The 16,422-nt window shown below is 44.0% G+C and overlaps 1 protein-coding gene across 2 annotated transcripts; it reads left to right on the top strand.

Annotated features, from left to right (window-relative positions):
- Nucleotides 1-10: 10 nt before the first annotated feature.
- Nucleotides 11-15,996, top strand: AMDHD1 (amidohydrolase domain containing 1). Of its 2 annotated transcripts, XM_026499856.4 has the most exons (9): nt 11-231; nt 1,445-1,551; nt 2,923-2,987; nt 4,204-4,481; nt 6,917-7,142; nt 9,486-9,610; nt 12,989-13,082; nt 13,878-14,038; nt 14,930-15,996. In XM_026499856.4, the coding sequence occupies exons 1-9, from the start codon at nt 95-97 to the stop codon at nt 15,015-15,017; spliced, it is 1,281 nt and encodes a 426-aa protein (XP_026355641.1). In that variant the 5' UTR covers nt 11-94; the 3' UTR covers nt 15,018-15,996. The 2 variants fall into 2 exon arrangements, with proteins under 2 accessions (XP_026355641.1, XP_026355642.1); XM_026499857.3 differs by lacking the exons at nt 12,989-13,082; nt 13,878-14,038; nt 14,930-15,996 and adding an exon at nt 12,879-12,982 and having other exon boundaries at nt 37-231.
- Nucleotides 15,997-16,422: the final 426 nt, after the last annotated feature.

Here is a 16,422-nt window from a genome sequence, read left to right as displayed (position 1 = left end):
CGGCACCGCCCGCCGCCCCGCACCTCCCTCCGCCCGCCGGTCTGCCCCGCGCTCCGGACCGGCAGCCTCCTGCAGACCCGCGGCGCGCGGCGACATGGCTGGCGGTCACCGCCTCCTGCTGGAGAACGCGCAGCAAGTGGTGATGGTGTGCGCCCGCCGCGAGCGCTTCCTGGCGCGCGACGCGCTGCGCAGCCTGGCGGTGCTGGAGGGCGCCAGCGTCGTGGTGGGCACGTAAGTGGCCGCGCGCTCGGGGCACCGCGCAGCCGACGCCGGCCTGGCCCCCTTTCCCTAACCTGGGCGCTGTGGAGGGAACGGGGTAAAAGCTTCCCCGCATTCAGGCAGCCGCCTCGGGCCTTTTAGGCACCTGTTGCTACCTACCTTGTGTGACAGCTTGGGGGGGTGGTTGTCATTCGGTGAAAAAACGCTCTCAAGCTGACACCCCCCCCCACGTCTCCTTTACCCCCTATTCCCAGATATTTAAAATCAGCATCTCTGTGGTGGAATTCTGGGACTTTAATTTTTTACAAAACACCCTCCAGCCCAACCCCCTTTGTATACTAAATTTGAGAAGCACGGAAAACGTTCAGATGGTGATGGTTTGGGGTGATAGGAAATTCAGAAAAAGGACATTTTCAGTTTTTTCACGGAACCCTCTGTGCTTTCTGCTAGACGTGAATAAAAGAACAGCCAAAGCTTGGAAGGGCGAACCTGCGGTGGGAGTGGTGTGCTGATGGCGATTTGGAGAGCTCCACCGCACCGCGGTTGGGCAAGATGGTCTCAGCCCTTATCTGAGGCTGCTCAGGATTGTGCAAGGGCCCAGCTTTTAGGGACTTGTGTGTTTTTAATTAACAAAGGGATAAAAACATTCCCAGTGTTACTGTTAAAAATTTGCCAAAAACCAGTTCGCAGTACTGCACAGAGGTAGGAATCCAGGGCTAATTGAGGCCGTACTCTGTAGAGTTCTGAGGCCCTATTATCTTGCTCGGCTGTGCACAATCCTTTCTCACTCCATCATCCAAGATGGCGGCTCCCCCTCGCCTTATGTAGTCTACCTTCCAGACGGGAAAATAGGAAGAGAAAACAATCCTGTTGGTTGGAATTTAGTCACATGGCTGCACCTGGTTGATGGGAAACCCAGAAATGTAGACTTAGTTCTAGATGTTCATGTGTTCAGCTAAAATTTAGGAATCTAGCACTGTGGGGAAAAGGGAACATTGATGTTGGGGAACAACTAGCCATCTCTGTACCTATGATTTGACTTTCTGGCTTCCGTGTGGCTGGAGTCTTTTTTTTTTTTTTTTTTTTCAAAGACACAGTTGCAGGAAGGAAATACAGTAAATGTTGACTGATACCAAAAGACATGGACAACATATTTTAAATCATTAGTCAACTTTTCCACAGTATTTCTCCGAACTTTAGTAATTATTTCTTGATTTTTCTTCAGGGATGGATTTATAGAAGCCATCGGTCCTGCTGATGCGATCCGAAAATTATTTTCCGAAGAAACGTTCAGAGAAAGAATCGACTGTTCTGGGAAATGCATCTTGCCGGGTATTAGCCTCTTTTTTCAGTAAAGCCCTGCAACCAGTATAAAGAGGAAGAGTGGCAGCTTCTTTTAAATAGGGTCTCGAAATAATATTAAAATATAATAATAGCTACTGTGCATTGAATTTCTACTATTGAATGTCTAGCTGCTTTACAAACATGTTTTCATCTTGAACCCTTCTAACTGCCCTGTAAAGTAAGTATCATTATCTACATGTTACAGATTAGAAAACTCCAGTTTAGGGATGAAATATCTTACCCAAGTTTGCTGGATGGGTAAAGAGTAAGCTGGAAATCAAACCCACTCATTATACCGCTTCTTCGCCCTCACATGCTGAAGAGAAACCGGTTGTGTTATGTTTAGGTTCAAAAGCTGTTGGAAGAACTTTACTAATCTATTTCCTATGGGAGGCAGATAGGGCAATACCAGAATAGATTCTAAATTTACGTGGAGTGTGAAACAAAGAACACATCTCTAGGCTGAAAAGTGAGGGAAAGGGAGAATCCCTAGAGATCTCACTGAAGTTTATTAATCTTAGTATTTGACAACAAAATCAGTTTGTTAACTATCATCTCCCACATTATGTTTTATGGCTTCATGAAATCCTCTGAAAAGAGTTTCACAAATTTTGAGTCCTCTACAAAACACAGAGACTAAGATTTATATGTTTAAAATGTGTCCTATGTGTATCTGATAGAGCTTCTATGTTCTGGCTCTTGGGAGTCAGGAAATAAAGTCAGAGTGAAACCTTACGAAAGTACTAGAAAGCAATCTAAATAGAGATTCCTGATTTTAGCCCAATCAGAACCACTGAGACATTTAATCCACAAGGTATTTAAATATTCTGGAAAGACACACTTTACTTGAGTTATACACAGATAAGCAAACGGTTCACGCGATTGCTTTATAGTTTCTCTTCAATTAAACTACATTTCTTTTTTGAAGAAAGATTCATATTTCTGATTTCATATTCTTCCTTCTCAAAGTTGGGAGAGATTACGTTCTGTTTTCACACCCAGATTATTGCTTGGTGATATAGTCCTTGGTTTTGCTCAACTAATAGATATGACATCCTGTTTCAAAAGCTTGCTTGGTGAGCATGGACTTAGTGGGCAAAAGGAGCTGTATTTCTTTAATGGATATTTTCATCATTGCCAAATCACCCTCTTCCACTAAAGCCTTCTAGACCAGCCATGCAGACTCTTCTTGTTTCCTATCTGTGGGGGGAACCTACAGACAAATTCTTCCTCCTCCACCCTCCTCCAAGATGGCTGACTGTCATCTTGCTTTTCCAAGAGTGGTACGGGATAGTCTGCCTGCTATCTAAGGGCCTTCTATTTCCCAGTTTTAACGATGATTTGATTTATTGATTACAGGTTTGGTGGATGCACACACACATCCAGTATGGGCTGGTGAAAGAGTTCACGAGTTCGCAATGAAGGTAACTGCAGTAAATGTTGACAAATCAAAATATGGCACAAATACAGACAAGTTTTTTTCTAAAGAATTGGTAGGCTCTCAAGGTTTGCATCATTTTATCTACATTTCTTTTTCATGGATATTTTTACTGCCCTGGACTATGGAAAATAAATTGCAAAAACACTAACTTATAACTGTCCAAATCTTTATACTATGCACATGCCCAGCAATCATTTTAGGTGCAACACTTTTCAAAAATTTTGGCTGTAGAATCCTTATGTATATGTATGTAGGTAGGTAGGTAGGCATGTATATTTAGAATTCTCCCTTTTAAAAAAAACCTGAGCTGCCTTGGGGCGCCTGGGTGGCTCAGTTGGTTAAACATCTGACTTCGGTTCAGGTCATGATGTCAGGGTCCTGGGGTCCAGCCCCAGGTTGGCTTCAGCACTTGGCGGGGAGTCTGCTTGTCCCTGTCCCTCTCCCTCTGCTCCTCCCCCTACTCATGCTCACGTGCACTCTCTCTCTCTCTCAAATAAATAAAATCTTACCCCCAAAACCCCCAAAAACAAAAACAGAGCTGAGCTGCCTTGCTCACTAGTTTCTCCTCTCTTTCCCTTCCCCTATCTCACCCCTCCACCCCTGGGAGCCTTTGAAGGGGTTCCAGGATACAGTTTGAAATTCACCATTCATTGGTTCAAACTTGGAAAAATATATTGCTAATCATAAAAATAAATTAAGTCTTGTATTTTTTTCCCAAAAAAATGAGACTTATTAAGAAACATAAAGTGTAGTTTATGTCACAAGTTATTAGTTAGCCAGGGTCAACCCTCAAATCCATGGTTGGAGCCATTTTCACATTGTTTCTTTCTAATAGATTTTATTTTTTAGAGCGGTTTTAGGTTCATGGCCAAATTGAGTGGGAGGTACAAAGACTTAGCTGGTACGCACTGGGGCCAACTGGGTTGTTAAAATACGGAGATGCTTCTGGGCTGGTTGGTAAATTGCTGCTGCTGCTGAGACTCTTAAGTGCTCCCCACCACCTCTCCCATTTCTGCCATCCCAGTCCTTCCTGGCAGAGTAGGGACTTCATGGCCATGGACCCCAGCCTCCTTTCTGAGCTACTGGTGTCCCTGACACGTCAATTTTTAGTCATTTTGAATATCACTCTGGATGGAGGTTCTGTGGGCCTGCCGGCAACCTCCCCCAGTGCCCAGCCTAAGGGTGAGCCCTGTGTTCAGTTGGCAGGAGCCACGTACATGGATATTCACCAGGCCGGAGGAGGGATCAACTTCACTGTGGAGCACACGCGCCAAGCCTCAGAGGAGGAGCTGTTCTGCTCCTTGCAGGAGCGGCTGCAGTGCATGATGAGGGCGGGGACCACGCTGGTGGAGTGCAAGAGCGGATATGGCCTCAACCTGGAGACCGAGCTCAAGATGCTGCGCGTGATTGAGCGCGCTAGGCAGCAGCTGCCCATAGGCATCTCGGCCACCTACTGCGGGGCTCACTCCGTGCCAAAGTAACCTCAGTTTGTGGGTTTGACTTGGGGCATTGATGGAGCATTGAAAACAAAGAAGGAAGGGGTCAGGTGGTACCTAAGCGGGAGGCTTGCGTTCTCCTGCGGGGTGGGGAGGGTGGAGGGGGTGGAGCTGCTTCCGTGCTTTAGTTCTTGCAGAGAGTTCAGTAGAAGCTGTTAGAAAGGTGTTCTGATTCTAATAGTCATCTCGCAAGGGTGGGGTTTTTTTTTTTAAAGATTTTATTTATTTATTTGAGAGAGAGAGAGAGAGAGAGAGCATGAGGGGGGAGGGGCAGAGGGAGAGGGAGAAGCAGGCTCCCCGCTGAGCAGGGAGCTGGATGTGGGGCTTGATCCCAGAATCCTGGTATCATGACCTGAGCGGAAGGCAGGTGCTTATCCGACTGCGCCACCCAGGTGTCCCTCGCAAGGGTGGTTTTAGGAAGGTGATCCCCACCGGACCCATCAGTTTGCTAGTCCCTTAATGATGAAGGGGGAAGAGAAGATGTTCAAAATTCTTTCGGTTAACTGAAAACAATGCTCCCTACTAGATCCTTTAAAATGACAGATATTACTTTACATAGTTGCCCATGACCACATAACCTCACTTTAGAGATTAAAAGTAACACACTGTCGGAGATAGATCAAATCAATAAGATGACTGAGAATAGCTTTTATTTTCATTCATCTGTTTGTTTAGCAGCAAACACGTTTGTTTTCTTGTTTAAATTTTTTTTAGCTTTCCTTTTATCTAAAAAGTTTCTCCTATATGGCTTTCTTATAGAGAATTCTGTCCCTTTCTGCATCTGCATCTTATCTGTCCTGGAACTTCTAGAGCCAAATGCCCACAGTTTCAGAACTAAAAGGTCCAAAAGAAATCCAGGACTTCGGGGCGCGTAGGTGGCTCAGTAGGCTATGCGGCTGCTGCCTTCAGCTCAGGTCATGATCCAGCATCCTGGGATCGAGCCCCTAATCCTTCTCCCTGCTCAGCGGGGAATCTGTTTCTCCCTCCCCCTGCTCTTGTTATCTCTCTCTCTCAAATAAATAAAATCTTAAAAAAAAAAATCCAGGACTTGAAAATTAACAGGGAGAAGTCTTAGTGCAGTTTTGAGTTTTGATAACTTAGATACGTAAGTGCTGCAGGCTTACAGAAATTATTTGAAAGTTTCATAACATATACTTTTTACATTTATTTAGTGTTGTGCAATTTGAAAAATAAGTTTAATGTTAATTTTTTATTTATCATTTTCAATCAGAGAAAATAAAAAATTAATATTAAATTTATTTTTAAAAATTCACACAATTAAGTAGAAAAGAAACATAAATACCTAATATTTCCAATGATGCTTTTGTACATTTTTAGCATTTTTACTTCTGAATTTATTAAAGCTTAAAACTGCACTAAGACTTTTGGGACATTGGTCTATAGAAAACATTGCTTTTTTCTTTCACATGGAACATAAGGTGGGTGATAGGCAGTGTAAGGTGATAGAGAGTCTTAGGCTTTGGAGCCACACCAGACCTGGGTTTGAGTCCAGCTTTGCTACTTTCCCACCGCGTGATTTTAAGGGCATCACTTAACTTCTTTGTACATCTGTAAAACAGCTAAATAACACACAATTCAGATGATTGTCTTGAGAATTAGGAACAATATATGTGAGTGCCTGTTTCCTCATGGTTCACCTCTGTCTTCCCACGAAAATGGTTTTTGCTGAGCGAGAGACTTCCATGTGCCAAATACAGGACTGAAGTTTTACAGAAATTTTCTCCATCTGCCAATGAGTCTCCGAGGTCTGTGTCGTGATCCCCAACGACACAGTCTGCAGCTCAGAGTATGCCAAATGATGGCTACGTGACATGTCCAAAGTTACATAGCCAGCAAGTAGTAGAGCTCTGTGTCTATCTGACTTCAAAAGCCCAGCCCTTTCTGACATATAACTACCCCAGAATCTTAGAGAGAATTTCAGGGCCTCCCACAATCGTATTTCCTCATGGTTCCAAATGGTGAGACAAGATGCCTTAGGCAGATGCTTCCAGAAACAGTGTGGAAGAAGAAAAAGGCAGAGTGATCACCAGGGCCCAGCTAAGGGGCATACAGTTGGGTTGTTAGGGAAGCATTCAGGATGCCCTCCAAGTGTCCTTTGCAAGTAGATTCAATTTTTCACCCTGGTTGCCCTGCTGGCATTCTCAAGGGCAACATGGCTGAGCCAGAAATGGATGAGCCCTTTGAGTCTCTGTGTTCAGGGTCAGTGCAGACAGAAGTCTCGTTAACATCTCTGCTGTGTCCTCATGTTAAGACTCTTGAGTTATCGCTTTGATTATTTCTCTACCTTTTTGAGGCTTGAGGTCATTTGCCCATAGTTAGATTCTTTGAGTGCCAGAAAACCCTTTCTTTAAAAAAAAAAAAAAATTCCCCATGTAATCTCATTTTCTTCTGCCAGAGGAAAGACTGCTCCAGAGGCTGCTGATGAAATCATCAATAGCCACCTCCCGAAGCTGAAGGAGCTGGGCCAAAGTGGGGTAATCCACGTGGACAATATAGATGTGTTCTGTGAGAAGGGCGTCTTTGATCTCGACTCCACCAGAAGGATTCTGCAAAGCGGCAAAGCGATGAGCTTGCAGATTAACTTCCATGGGGATGAGCTGCACCCGATGAAGGCTGCCGAGGTGTGGTTGACCTTTTGCTTTTCCTTCGTCAGCATTCGTGCTACAGAAAACTAGATTAGTTTGTTCAGAGGTGGGAGTAGCCTTCTGAAAAGGCAGAGAATGGGGGAAATTGGTTTGAACAATGTGTGGATTGGTCTGGTTGAGCCTTGGAATCCCTGACCTCTGTTAGAAATTTACTTTTTTGCTGGCCATTTGCTTTTACGATCACTGGCTGGAGGTATTAGTAGAAAAAGCAGTACTTTTGTGGCCTTGTGTAGCAAACCCATACCATACTCTGGTTGGCGCACAGGCCACGCTGGCAGAGTCGAGTCATTTCACATGTAGCTGCCGGGGCCTTCCTGCGGCAGCACGCAGGTGAACGTTGCTAGAGCAGCTGATCCTGATCTGTATGTCTTGCTCAGATTCATTTATTCACGCTTTCAACGAATATCTGAGTGTCTGTGATATGCCAGGCTCTGAGAATTCAGCAGTGAATAAGACAGACACAGTCCCCGCAGTCGTGAGTCTAGATGTCTCTCTAAGCCCTGGAGCGGAATAAACAACTGCCCTGGGGCATAAACACAGATGTGGACACTCCATACATGTCTCCACCCCAGCACGTCCAATGTGATCTCAAGATCACTTCCAAATCTGCTCCTGTGTCCTGCCCAGTGAATAACCCCATATCTATGTGTTGCCTAAGCAAAACACGTGGACGTCACTGTGTCTCCTCTCCCTTTCCCCTGTCACGTTTCGGCCAACCAGCAAGGCCTCCAGGTTTGCCTCCTGAATATGTCTAGGTCCACTTCTGTTCCCCGCACCGCCTAGTTCAGACCACCATCAGCTGTTCTCATCTGGACTCTTGCCACAGCTCTTCTCCTCGTGCCCAGGCTTGCCCGCGCTTTAATCCATTCCTTTAATCCCTGCCCTCAGTGCATCTTCTCTTCTCTCTGTTGCTGGAAAGCACCGAAAGGCTCACCCATGCTGGCAGGACAAAAGCAAAACTGCGCAGCCGGAGGCTTACCTGGATCCAGCTCCCGCTTGCCTCCCATCTTCCTCTTTCTCTCCTTCCCCTTTCACTTCCCCTGCCCTCTTTACCATGAGCCAGCCACCATAGGGTGAGGACACCGAATACCCCACGCCTCTGGACATGCTTTCTCCCACCTGAACACCCCTGGCTAGCTCTAACTCCCCTCCGTGTTTCCCCTCAGCTACCACTTCTCTGGCAGCCTTCCCAAACCTCTCCGAGAATGAGTTACAGTCCCTCCCTGTGCCTGTCCCACCATGTTCACATTGCCTCCGTGATCCCTCCTGGACAGTAAACGGGCTGGGGACTGTCCCCGTGCCTTCACAGCCCTCTCCCTGGAGGTTCGCACAATGCCTGGCAGACAGGTGGCCTTTAGTGAGTAAATATTTGTGGAATGTTTGTTGAATGAATGTGAACTAGGTGTTCAACAAGATATGTTTGGTTGTAGAGAGTGAACTGGTGAATTAAACAGACGTCAATACCCGGGATGAGCAAATCGAGTTTGGGAAAGTGAAGGTGATTTCAAGGTTAGAAGGAAGCTCCTCTTGGGGAGCGGAGTCTGTCTCTGGGACATCCGACTCCCCAGAGCACCAAACCAGAATGCTCTCAGACCCGAGCTTGCTGCTGACGAGGGGCCAGCTCCCTCCTGCTCTGCTGTGGGTATTGCTGCCTCCCTGGGTCGCAGTGTAATGTCAAAAATGAGTCTACTTTCCCTTTCCTTGGAATGCTTAACATATCACCTTTCAGCCTGGGGCACTGTGTGCGTGTGTGTGTGTGTGTGTGTGTGTGTGTGTGTGTGTGTTTGTATGTGTAAATGTGTCAAGCTGAGAAGAAACCCACTTTAATGCCATGTTCTCATTATCATCATAGCATTACCTCCTCCTGGTTTTCTTCTAACAGTCAAGGCAGACTTTTCATCTGGAGAGAAATCAAGCTCAAGTAGATATTCTCAAATTATAGGTATAATGTCACATTTTTTCAAGTTTGTTTTCTTAACTGATCTGTTTCACCGAGGGCAGTGGCACTGCAACATACCTTATTGTGTTTTTAATGATGCGATAAGAATCAGACTCTATGGCCAATATCACTCTGCCTGAAAGCTATCAGTAAGCACTTGGACTTAAGGGTAGTGTTTGAAGTAGCACACTAGCTAATTCTCAAATGAATGTCCGTCACAAACCTTTACCCATCTGGGGGCTTGTGCTTGTCAGAGGCAGCTGCCAAGACATTTTAGTAACAGAGTGCTGTTTATTTTTGCAGGGAAAACAATGTTCTGGCCCCTTATTGATTGTTGTTGCTGTTGGTGAAATCTTTCTCTCTCTGCCCATTCTGCTTAGCTCGGGGCTGAGCTGGGAGCCCAGGCGATCAGTCACCTGGAAGAAGCGAGCGATGAGGGCATCGCTGCCATGGCAACGGCCAGGTGTGCGGCCATCCTTCTGCCCACCACGGCCTACATGCTGAGGTGAGCTGCCAGGGCGCCTAAATCTTATTTCATGGCTCTTCCACATTCCTTAAAAATGAAGATCAGGAAAACTGAGCTCCTGGAAGATGCCAGTTCTGAAGTGAGGTACGGAAATGGGGTATTCTGAGGAAAGTGCTTAGACCCAAATGACCGATAAGTGGAGGAATTATTGGGAAGAGTGGAGCTTTCTCTTTCCTTTTTTCCCCTCATTTTTGGAATTTTCCAATTAAAAAATCAATAATCATTACTTTTAAAACTACGGAATAATGAAATAGGCTTTCTACTTTAAAAAACATGCATCAGATGTTAGAGATATCGAATAGTGTTCAGAATCCGAGGGAGCTGTTTTCTAGGAGGATGCATGTGTATACCGCAGTCCTCATAAATCCCCAGGGCTGGGAGGAAAGAGGAGACGTCTAAGTATATTTTGTGAAATCTCCCCAGGAAATTTGCTGTTTGCCCTCTGTGGATTGAATACACCCAGTCCATAGCCCATCTTTATGACTGCGGTTTCAGACATCGAACAGTGTCTGGAGGCAGTTTTGGTTGTCACCACTAGGGGGTGCTACTGGCATCTAGTAGGTAAAGGCTAGAGCTGCTAAACATCCCACAGCCCACAGAACCAGCTCCCACCACAAACTATTATCCTGCCTAAGAATTACCCAGCTATAGGGGCGCCTGGGTGGCACAGTGGTTAAGCGTCTGCCTTCGGCTCAGGGCGTGATCCTGGTGTTATGGGATCGAGCCCCACATCAGGCTCCTCCACTATGAGCCTGCTTCTTCCTCTCCCACTCCCCCTGCTCTGTTCCCTCTCTCGCTAGCTGTCTCTATCTCTGTTAAATAAATAAATAAAATCTTAAAAAAAAAAAAAAAAAAAAGAATTACCCAGCTACAATTATGAGCTGTGCCAAGGTTGAGACATGCTGCCTTAGGAATTGAAAAGCCAGCCTTCGAGTAACTATTATATTTATTTTTTTATTTTTTTAGAGAGAGAGGGAGTGAGGGTGCTCCCACCTGCATGTGAGCTAGGGGCAGAGGGAGAGGGAGAAGGAGAGAGAGAATCTAAAGATTCTTCACGCCCAGTGCGGAGCCTGACAGGGCGCTCGATCTCACCACTATGAGATCATGACCTGAGCCCAAATCAAGAGTGGACGCCTAACTGACAGCCACCTAGGCGCCCTTCGAGTAAATTTTATAAGAGAGAAGAGAGGAATATTGCAGTACTTTTCTCAAATATATTATGATATTATACACATATGGGTAATATCATACATTTCTCTTATTACTACTGTTCTCGTAAAGAGTAGACATAATGTAGATTGCAACCAGGAAATAGCAATCAATAACCATTCTTGGTATCTTGGCATTTCCAGCAAGTCTCAGTCATCATCAGTCAAAGTCATCAATCAATACTTAATCTGGTTAATTTCCCACCACCCAAGGAATAATGTTTGACCAAAAAAGGGTTCCTTTACCTCCCCTTGAATCTCTTAAAGATGGAGCAAAAGTCTGGGACTTGCACTGTGAGGGGCAGCTCAGCAATAAAGGTCTGAACTTTGCCCCTACACCAGAGGCAGTTGCCATCTCTGTTCCCCACAGGATGGCTTGACCATACAGTTTGGACGACAGGAAACATCACAGAGAAGGCCGCACTTTTCTCTCTAGCTTCTCTGTTCTGGTATTTTTCCGATCTCTCCAATAGGAGCAACCTGCAGGATTCCCTCCCGGGCCTGAATTCTCTTGACTCTCATTTCCAGAGTAACAGTGGCCTTATGCCACTTCCTTTAATCATTATTGTATGCATCTTTGTGTATAGTCTAAATTTCTTCAGGATACGTTCACCTCAGTTTTTCTGGAACTCCCTTGATATTTGTACAGCCTCATTCTTTTTTTTTTTTTCACCTTAAATATTTCTGGAAGGGGCGATGAGGCCATCAGAATGAACTGTGGATGGGGGGCACCTGGGTGGCTTAGTTGGTTAAGTGTCCCTTCAACTCAGGTCATGATCTCAGGGTCCTGGGATTGAGCCCCAAGAGGGGCTCCTTGCTCAGCGGGGAGCCTGCTTCTCCCTCTCTTCCCCTCTTGTGCTCTTTCTCAAATAAATAAAGAAAATCTTAAAAAAAAAAAAAAAAAGAATGACCTGTGGGGAGATTTTAAGTTCTACCTTTCCTCATTCTTATCGCTGCTTCACCCACCTCGTCTCATACATTATCCTGGTTGAGGAACGTTATCTTAGGTAGTCCTGCAAATTGTCAGTCATAGACTGTGAATGTTTCAAGGGCCTCAATCTTGAACTATAAGCCTGTAGACTTCCAGACAGCAGTTCCAGACAACTGCTTTCATCTATCCCCCTCCCCCCAACACAGTGAGCCTTGAATAAACACTAGCATAGTTTCTGACAGCTCAAGGCTGTCTGCCTAGGATGACCCAGGCCCTCTTAAAATGCCTGCCTGAGAAAGCTCGGCCTGCCAATGGAATTTACTGTCTGTTCCAGCAAAATCAGCTCATTGGCAGATAGGCCCCTGGACTTCCTCTTAGAGCAGTTACTTTACAAAGCTTGCAATTATAAATCCTTTCTCTGCTCCTTTGAGATATAAATCTCCTACCACCCAGGATTGTCTTCTCAAGGACCCGCCCTTTTTCCTCCCAACTTCCTCTTTCTTTCTTTAAAACGCCCAGTTACCACTGCACAAATGAAAATTGAGTCCAGGCCACACTGGAGCCTTTTCCCTTTTGCAGTAGTTATTACTGAATACAGTCTGCCTTCACCCCTTTAGCTAGTGTTTGGCTCTGTTGATCCCTGACATGACTTTTGAATCATGTCCTAAAGAATAATATTTCACCAAGGAGATCAAGGAGACACACAACCCAGGAAGAAGCACAGACATTTTACATGTTAGATTCTTGGGGCTTCAAGATTTTAAAGGGCCTACCAAAAATGTTTGAGGCCCCTCCCCACCCCCAAGGAGGGGGAGAGATATGAGTAAAAAAAATTGCAAAATGGAAGTGAATAAAAATAACATTATTTTAACCTCATTGTTTATATTTAGGAGTGAAAAAAAGTGTGTTACATTTGAAAAAAAATTTAAGTTATATTTTTCTTCCTTAGCAAGAATCTCTGAAAATATATAAAGATTGACAAAAAAAAACCACTCCCAAATTAAAGAAATTAGTCATTTCAAAAGCAGAGATAAAAATTGGGCGTCCTGGGGTTCCACCTGACTTCACCACTCGTCACTTAACCTTGAGTGTCTGTGTTTTCTTCCAGAACACAGAGGGGTTGGATATCTTAGGTCGGCTTCCATTCCAACCGTCTAGTCTGCAGAAGCTCTACTTCCAGAGACTGACATCGTCCTTTCTTTCTCCACCTCCTCTTAGACTGAGGCAGCCCCGTGCCAGGAAGATGGTGGACGAAGGCGTAATTGTTGCTCTGGGCAGCGATTTCAACCCAAACGCATATTGCTTTTCAATGGTAATTATTTTTAATGTGCCTTTCCGAGCCGAGAATCAGTCTTCCACCACGTGTACAAATAATTTAAAAATAGTTCACTAATTGTTAAAATGTACCAAAGATCTAAGGAATAGTCTTCCCATGAAACAGGGAAAAAAGTGTAGACAGCAGGGTCTTTGGATATTTCTGTGCCACATGAATGCCTCTAGGCATAGAGAGAGGACAGAAAGTTCTATCTGCATAATTTTTTTTAAAAGATTTTATTTATTTATTTATTTGACAGAGAGGCAACGAGAGAGGGAACACAAGCAGGGGGAGTGGGAGAGAGAGAAGCAGGCTTCCCGCTGAGCAGGGAGCCCGATGCGGGGCTCAAACCCAGAACCCTGGAATCATGACCTGAGCCAAAGGCAGACACTTAACAACTGAGCCACCCAGGCGCCCCTGCATAATTTTTTGATTCAGCCTTGGGCGTTGTGGTTTGACAATACCTTCCTCCCGTCTCGGAGGATAGCACAGGCTCAAAGAAGCTTTAGTAAGTAAGTGTGGAGGTGGGCTTTCATCTTACATAGTCAGTGGTCTTGAGAAGTTGTAAATAAATACTCAATACCTGGGGCGGGGGGAGGTAATCTCTGTAATAAAGGAATCTTTCCCAAAGTATAAGAATCCTTACATGTAAAATAAAGTGTTCTCATACCAGTTTAGCCAGTTCCTCCCAGACATTTACTTTCCATTATTGGTTGTGCCGTGTTGACCAATGTCCTAGGTAGCAGTTACTATTTCGTTCCTTTCCTCTAATATGGTTCTTTCCTGCCTTAGCCCATGGTCATGCACCTGGCCTGTGTGAACATGAGAATGTCCATGCCCGAAGCCTTGGCAGCTGCCACCATCAACGCAGCTTATGCCCTGGGAAAATCTCACACACATGGATCTCTGGAAGTTGGCAAACAGGGAGATCTCATTATCATCAATTCGTCCAGGCGAGTGTTCTCCCAACAGAGCTATTTTATCTTGTGCCCCTTGTAGTATGTAGACTGGGTTTAAATGGCTTTTCTGCTCAATATTAGCATCTGGCTCTGTGTAGACTCAGGAGCTTCCCAATCTCCTTAATCATCACCCCTTGATGACCAGCAAGTCTCCCTACAGGTCCTAAACTATACAGGGTAGACCAGCTTGTCCAGTCTCTTCATCTGTCTTCCATCTGTCATAGTTCTCCAGGTTTTTGTTCTGTTTACCCGGACCTTGGACTTGTGCCCCCTGGCTTGTGTTCTTGTTTTTCTACTGGAGTTCTGACCTACAGCTTGTGCTGGGCCACGCATGTCCCAACTCTGGCTCGTCACCCTGCGTCTGATTCATTACCTCTCTGACTTCTCCCTCCTACCAGATCCCAAAAGTCTTGCTTCCGTTTTCCTGCTCCTGGGTTCACCCACAGTCTACTGCCAACTGGGCCCCTGATGTAACAATTTGAGTCTTATTTTTCTAAATCTGAAAGTCGTAAATCCTTGACCCTAGCAAGATGTTGCATTCCTTGGTCCTCAAGTTCTGCTGAAGAAAGCGACTCTGTAATTCTACTCTTCACTCTCTCTATTGAAAATAATGCTGATGTCACCGTTTCTATATCACTTAATCAGATCAAATATTTTAAGGTCAAATACTTCAGTAATGCCATTAAACAATATTTAAGTCATAGGCTAGTTATCATAGTAATCTACTATTTTTTTAAAAGCCTGAATATCAATGACAAGGTATAAAGAAATTTTTATTTATTTTTTTTAAAGAACTTTTTAGAGACTATATTTCTAAATTAGCTTTTATTGACAAAGTAATCGCTTTGACTTGTATGCATTAAAGTATGTTTGATTTCTTTCTAGATGGGAGCATTTGATTTACCAGTTTGGAGGCCATCATGAATTAATTGAATATGTTGTAGCTAAAGGAAAAGTCATCTATAAAAAATGAAAGATCTGAAAGGAAAGAGAAGACCATTCGTCTGTATAAGTCAATGCAGTGCAGTCACAGTTAAAATACCATGGTAATTTACCAGAGGGATGTCACTTAAATAGACCTCAGTGCTTTGTTAATCCACTTGAACAAAACCAAGTCATTAATTTCTTTCAATTTAACATGTGCACCTGGACATATAAACAGGTAAATCAATTGGATCATAATCTCAGAACATTAAATCATTTCACAGAGATTTGTTACAAATATTTTGAAGATGAAAATGGTAGAATATCATCAGAATGCCTTCATGGGGAAAAGCAGATTGGCAGTTAGGTAGACATGGCTTGAAATTCTGATTTTGTTTCTGCTTTTTTTAAGTGTCGGTTTTTAAACTTTACTTAGTGAAAATTAGGGGATGGTGAGAAACCCAAGTGATATGCCCCCAAATAAGCAAATATAGCCTTCTATTATAAGCAGCTCGTTTGTCCTTTCCCCACACAGTTTGCCTTTCTAGAAGCTCTTTGAATGCATGAGTGTCCCTGATGGGGGGTGTCCTTTTATTTCTAATTTCTTCTTGACTCTAACAGAGTAGCACTTCATAGCAGAGTTCAAGACTCGTCATTTTATATGTGGGATAGGGGCCTTCCTAGAATGGATGCATTTGGACCAAATCCGATAATGTAATTTTTAAAAATCATTTTTAAGAGTTTGATTATTCACATTACAAATGTATATCAAAATTTTTGTAGCTTTCAGTAAATATGTGTTGTCACTATTATTGTTGTTTCCAGCCCCAAAAGTAGATCGGTGGTATTACCTATTAACAGCTTTTTAGGAAATGAACAAATTACATAATTACACATAAAGAAATCATGGATGATGATATAAATAGGTGTTTCTAAAGCCACATGAGTTTACTTGAAATCTTTTTAAATGTTTAACCATCCTTATAATCACAATGGCATTATTAAACTTTGTCCTATTTATGAATAAATCGTTTGAGAAGTAGAGATTAACCAAATTATCACCCATTTCATGTTAAAAATGGCTGAATCAATGAGGCTTTACTGTATTCCATTTAAATCAAATCAAAATACTCCTCGTTGGGAGGTTATGGGTAACAGTGCACATCACTGTCACTGTCTAGTAACACGGGGTCATCGGAGCTTTGTCCCTCGTACGCTTGGTCAAGGAGTCTTGAGGGGCTGTGGGAGGTGCATGGTTGCTGTGGGTGATGCCTCCCCTATGACCGAGCACCTATTCAGCAGTAGGCGTTTGGGATGCAGGCGATGAATAAAAAGGCCAAAACTAAATACGAGGTCGGTCCAAACACAGAAGTCTGTCTTTATACATATGGAATAAGGTGAAGTGCATCCTATTCTCCCTCTAGGAGACGTTCACTTTAAACAAATAGCATTAA

The sequence above is a fragment of the Ursus arctos genome, unplaced genomic scaffold (genome assembly GCF_023065955.2).
Source record: "Ursus arctos isolate Adak ecotype North America unplaced genomic scaffold, UrsArc2.0 scaffold_21, whole genome shotgun sequence".
In the NCBI taxonomy this organism is placed as follows: Eukaryota; Metazoa; Chordata; class Mammalia; order Carnivora; family Ursidae; genus Ursus; species Ursus arctos.
Note: the sequence above shows the minus strand (reverse complement) of the source record. Positions and strands in the feature narration are given on the sequence as shown.

Coding starts and splice junctions, on each gene's coding strand:
- AMDHD1 (XM_026499856.4), top strand. CDS start 95: ATGGCTGGCGGTCACCGCCTCCTGCTGGAGAACGCGCAGCAAGTGGTG. Junction 1,552..2,922: donor TGGGAAATGCATCTTGCCGG/GTATTAGCCTCT, acceptor TATTGATTACAG/GTTTGGTGGATGCACACACA. Junction 13,083..13,877: donor ACGCATATTGCTTTTCAATG/GTAATTATTTTT, acceptor TTCCTGCCTTAG/CCCATGGTCATGCACCTGGC.